This window comes from Trypanosoma equiperdum (genome assembly GCF_001457755.1).
Source record: "Trypanosoma equiperdum strain OVI genome assembly, contig: ctg_1312, whole genome shotgun sequence".
In the NCBI taxonomy this organism is placed as follows: Eukaryota; Euglenozoa; class Kinetoplastea; order Trypanosomatida; family Trypanosomatidae; genus Trypanosoma; species Trypanosoma equiperdum.
Window position 1 is genome coordinate 1 of NW_027123297.1, and position 5,169 is coordinate 5,169.

Here is a 5,169-nt window from a genome sequence, read left to right on the forward strand (position 1 = left end):
GTGTAAAGTTTGTGTATTTAATCTCTGGAGTGCTATTTTTATTTTTTTTAATTTTTTTTCTTTACATGTGTTGTGGAAGGTAGGTTTTAGTTACATTATCTAGTGAAAGCTTTTTCGCTATGCCAACGCCAACTGAGGTAGCGTACAAGTTTGCACCTGCATTTTTCGAGGAGCTTGCTACGGCTCCTGAAAATCTTGCGGGTATGTATGGTTCAGAGTCAGCACTTATGCTCGTAGACTTTGAGTGTGGAACAAAGAAGGTATACGGTGCGGACATTGCTCCTGCTCTCGTGCAGTGGGCAAACATAATCCAAAACTGCCAACTGACGGTAGGGGACGTCTCCGTCTTACCGTTTCACAGCGGTGTATGTATCCACTTGACGCTGGTTGCGGAATCAGCTTCCGTCCGTCACTTCTTCCAGTTTGTGACTAACCTGGAGGAGTACCCCGCCGGAGACTATGGACCATCGTCCTTCTACATTCGCAATCAGATCGTCACCCGGACTGGTGCTGTGGAGAAGGAGCCGAGCTGCGCAGAGGGAAAGAATGAGCCTGAGGGTAAGGTAGAGGAGGAGGAACCGCTGCCGGAGCCAGAGACAACTGGAACCCCTGTTGAGGAGAAGAAGGAGGACAGTCGGCGTGCCCCAAATAAGAAACCTGATGGAAAAGGCCGTGTTTCTCCTTCAACCGCCGCTCCGGCGGTGACGGAGGCAGCTGTGGACGCACCAACGGGACCCAAGACATGGGCCAGCCTCGCGAGCATCGCGACAAAGGGGGAACAGAGGCCCTCCATCAAGGTGGTTGCCAATGAGAGTACTGCAAACAAGGTGGCTCCCAAGCCCGCTTCACCCCCCACGAAGCAGGCCCCTCAGTCCGACTCGCGGAAGCAAGTTTCCCCAAAGCGTGCCGCAAAGGCTCCGCGTGCTCCTTCGGAGCCCGTTGGGGAACGGCTGATGTTCAGTATCGATCACGCAGTCACCGATGAGGAAATTCTCACCGCACTCGGCCCTCTTGCTGCACGCATTGTGTCGCTCCGTAACAACTCCGCCAAGGGGTACGTGTTCTTCGACTTTTCGCCCGGTGAAGACAGCGTGATGGACTCCATCAAAGCGGCCCCGTTTGTTGTCGGTGCTAGTCAAACGACCGTTAACGTTTTCCGTCAGAAGCAGCGCAGCTGAACCCTTCAATGAACTTGGATGTTTGAACCCTTTGGGTGAGTGTCGTTTGTCTGACGCTTCGGTCGATTGCCTGGTGTTCACAGCTTCGGTAGGGGAAAGGCAGGGTCAGAGATGGTTATGGAGGGGAAGGGTGCATACGAAGTGGCGAAAGATGGAGGAGTGGAAGGCGGGAGTGGATGAAGAAGAGAAATCAGAATGAAAGAAAGAGTAACCGGCAACGTTTTTGTTTTTTTCTTTTATTCCTTTTTCTGGAAACCTTCCCCCTTTGCTCAATTTTCGATTTCGTTTTTTATTATTATTATTTTTGTTTTCGAGTATAAACTATAACCAGGGGGGAAGAGGTGATATCAAGGGGTGGGCCATTGTCTCCTCCAACTTATTTTTTCCACCTTTTTAAATTTCACTCGTGTTTCCTGTGTAAGTCATCAAGCCGCAGAAAGGGAGGGGAATGGGGGAACATAGCCTCGCGTAGGTGTACAACCAGTGGGAGCAGCAATAAAAATGTTGAGGAATTAATCGGCGGCAAGGAGGGAAGGGCCATGTATGCTTTAGATTGAGTCACTAGAGCGCGGAAAGCAGACGCGTGGTTCTCCCACTGAGTAAAGGTTGATATGGCGTGTTTTCCCTTCGTGTTCCTCCCTTTCTTCCAATCGGCACGTTGTGTGAAGTTGAAAGGCGAAAGAAAAAAGAGTGAGTGGAGGCTCCTTTGTGCATAAGTTATGTATCATCTGCCACGGGAAACTGTAGAGTGCAGGTGAAAAAAGAAAGGCACCATTGTGAGAGTGGGGATGAAATACCTTGAGGAAACGATGCATGAATGGGCTACTTAGCTCTCAATTTTTAACACATGTCCCCTCGTGATATCACGCCCTTTCCAGCCCGTTATTTAAGTAACAAAGGAGACTAACCAAAGCAAAGAAAAAGGAAAAATAACAAAGAGGGTGCGAGAGAAAACATCGCTGGTGGATTGAGATCAGTGGGCGGACGACTATCCTCTTTCGTCGAAAGCAAAACGCAATGTTGATTTTGTTTTTCTTTGGGAAGAAGGACTCTTGAGGTGCAGTGCTAAGTAGAGCGCTTCGTGTCTTAGGAGCCATAATGTTTCTCTTTTCTGTTTTCGCTTTGTCCTATTTCTCCTTTGTTTATTCTTATCAGTAAAGAAAAGGAGGCGGTACGAGTAACAGCTAATTAGCACTTACCATTGTTCTTCTGTCGGGCGGAAAAGCTTGGAGTTCCTGCGGAGCATCTTGCCGTTGGGACCGGTGCAATCAAACCGAAGAAAAAAGGAGTGAGAGGGGCTGTCTGGAGGTGGGCATCGAAAGTTTCAGTTTGTAGGCCGCACCTCACTTAGTACAGTTGCAGCAGTGATAACACTAGCACTGAGCACGCTAACTGGGTGATTTTAGCGGATGTGTGTCCTTCCAAGGAAGGTTGTTGTACGTGTCCCTGCGACGACAGCCAACATGGGTCCTGCTTACGATTCAATTGGCATGGCACTATCAATTTTCGCCGAGCTTACGGTGGAACATTCAGATGCGTTCTCCATGAGTGTCGAGGGGGAGGGTTGTGAAGAAATCCAACGAGACGAGCAAAACATGGTTGTGAGGGCTTGCTGCCTTGCCTTTGAGTACGGCAACAAGAAAATGCCCACTCTCAGATTCATCATGAGGAGCGATATTCCATATGGTTGTGGTTGTGGTTCCTCTTCGGCTGCCGCTGTTGCTGGGTTTGTCGCGGGGTTGCAACTCTGCGGCCACACAATGGCGACGGGGAGCGAGGAGGAATTGCTTCAGGCCATTGCGAAGTTCGAAGGGCATCCTGACAACGCGGCTCCAGCGCTGTACGGTGGAATTCAGCTCTGCTACAAGGAACACGGAGGCCGCGTGCTTACCACTCGTGTCCCCACTCCATTCGCCCTCTCTGTCGTGCTCTTCATTCCACGTGAAAAGATGAAGGAAAACACGCACGTTACACGCGGACTCATTCCCGATTTTGTGCCCCTGGAGGACGCTGTGTATAATATTTCCTGCGCCTCTATCCTTGTTCTTGCACTAAGCACGGGTGACCTTCGAACTTTGCGGTCGTGTGGTGATAAGATACATGAGGGACAACGTGGTGATGCTCTCTTTCCACACTTTCGTCCCTGTGTGAATGCCGCAAAGGAAGCCGGTGCCGCTTATGCGTTTCTTTCTGGTGCGGGGCCAACTGTGTGCGCTCTCGTTGGTGGTCGGCATGGGGAGGTTCTGACTCAGCCTAAGGAAGAGCGGGTCGCGGAGCGCGTCGCATTGGCCATGATTGATGCTGCGTGTGCGGTGGGTGTGGAAGGTCGGGTGGTGATCACGCAGCCTTCGGATCAGGGTGTGCACGTCGTGGGTGCTAAACCCGTTCGGCATAATCTTGTTTATGTATCGACTTAGTTATTTCTTTTGTCCTTTGGTTTGTGGGCTTTGCACCCATCTACGTTTCGTATTTTCTGCCGCTGTTTATGTGGCCGCAGGAAGCATCGTTTCTTATGTTTTACTTTTGTTGCAGTCAGGAATTGCGTACAAATATGTTGACTAACATACACAGTTCGTTCGTCACTCATGTATTTTTTCTTTGCAATTTTGTGTCTAAACGCTCTTTTTTCCCGTATACATTCACCTCTTTGCTCATGGCAGTGTTTATGTAAGGGGACACATTTTGTCTCAACGTATACGTTTGTGCATGGTTCGCAAACGATAAACTTTGTTCGCACAAAGTTCTACCATTTCCATATCATGGATGATGAACGGACAACGGCAGCGGGCCGGATAACATCAACAAACGTCAGGGAAGAAGAGCCCTCCATTACTGTGCCATGCGAACTCGATACACATATAGAGCAGCACGAAAGGCGCAAGCGGGGACGAGTGTGGACCGCTGAGGAGCAGGCGGCGTATTGGCGGGAGAAGAAGGAAAAGCAGCGGCAACGGAAAAAAGCAGCGGCAGCGGAACGGCGGGAGATGCAACAAAAGGAATGGGAGGCGCTGAGCCAGAGTGAGCGTGAGCGACGTCGGGCAGAGGCGATTGCGGTACACAAAAAAAGGCGTGGCGCGGAGATGCGTTTGCAGCAGCTGTGCCAGGAGCACCTTGCTGACGCCAAGCTACCGGTTCTAGTTTTTGACTTAAGTTTCGCGTGGTGCATGAATGCTAGTGACTGTCGCAGCACTGTGTCGCAGGTGAAGCTCAGTTACAGTGCCTTGCGTCGTCATGCCTTCCCCTTGCGCCCCGTCATCACTTCTATTGGTGGCAGTGCCGATGGGGAGATGGCGTGCGCACATAGCGATGTCTTGCAGTCCCTTTGCACCTTTAACGGGTTTTCACGTTACCCTTTACCCGTGCATGAGAACCACTGGTCGAGTCTCTATGACCTTCAGCGCGTAGTTTTTCTGACGGCGGATGCGGAAGTTGTGCTTGAGCGGATTGAACAGGGGACGGTGTACATTGTTGGAGCCTTTGTCGACCATAACGCAAGGAAGTTTCTGACAAGGGATGCCGCAATACGGTACGGTGTGCGTATGGCACGGTTACCAATTGACGAGTCCATTAAGGTGGGTAACATCTGCAAGGTGCTGACTGTAAATCACGTTGTGGATGTGTTGTGCCGGTATACTGAGTGTGGTGACTGGAGTACGGCATTTGATGTACTTCCCACTCGTCGCACGGTCAGCAGAAGGGAGCGACGGACTAATGCTCATATAAGCATGAGCAGTAACACAGTTTTTGGAGAGTGTGATAGTGTTGATACTGACGAGACAGGGGGTACAACACGCGTGGCTTCTGGGCAGGCGGACTGAAGAACGCGGTGCGTTTTGTTGCTTTATGTGAGCGCAAAACGTGTGCGATTCACACATTCCTCGATTTTCGTTTGTTTACAAACAACCTTGAGCATATAATAGTGACTAAGTGTGGGACATTTCTTGACTACAAGAGTAAGTAAGCCACTGTATCTCCTCGTACGCGCTTGGAG

The 5,169-nt window shown here is 50.4% G+C and overlaps 3 protein-coding genes across 3 annotated transcripts; all 3 read left to right on the top strand.

The window, feature by feature from the left end:
- Positions 1-119: 119 nt before the first annotated feature.
- Positions 120-1,178, top strand: TEOVI_000794800 (RNA-binding protein 42 (RNA-binding motif protein 42); the record flags this gene model as incomplete). Its single annotated transcript, XM_067221050.1, has 1 exon — positions 120-1,178. The coding sequence occupies one exon, from the start codon at positions 120-122 to the stop codon at positions 1,176-1,178; it is 1,059 nt and encodes a 352-aa protein (XP_067077151.1).
- Positions 1,179-2,587: 1,409 nt separating this feature from the next.
- TEOVI_000794900 (homoserine kinase, putative) lies at positions 2,588-3,595 on the top strand (the record flags this gene model as incomplete). The annotated part of the gene is made up of 1 exon (XM_067221051.1): positions 2,588-3,595. One exon carries the CDS (start codon positions 2,588-2,590, stop codon positions 3,593-3,595), a length of 1,008 nt encoding a protein of 335 aa, XP_067077152.1.
- A 342-nt stretch (positions 3,596-3,937) lies between these two features.
- Positions 3,938-4,996, top strand: TEOVI_000795000 (tRNA (Guanine-1)-methyltransferase, putative; the record flags this gene model as incomplete). The annotated part of the gene is made up of 1 exon (XM_067221052.1): positions 3,938-4,996. One exon carries the CDS (start codon positions 3,938-3,940, stop codon positions 4,994-4,996), a length of 1,059 nt encoding a protein of 352 aa, XP_067077153.1.
- Between the last annotated feature and the right edge of the window lie 173 nt (positions 4,997-5,169).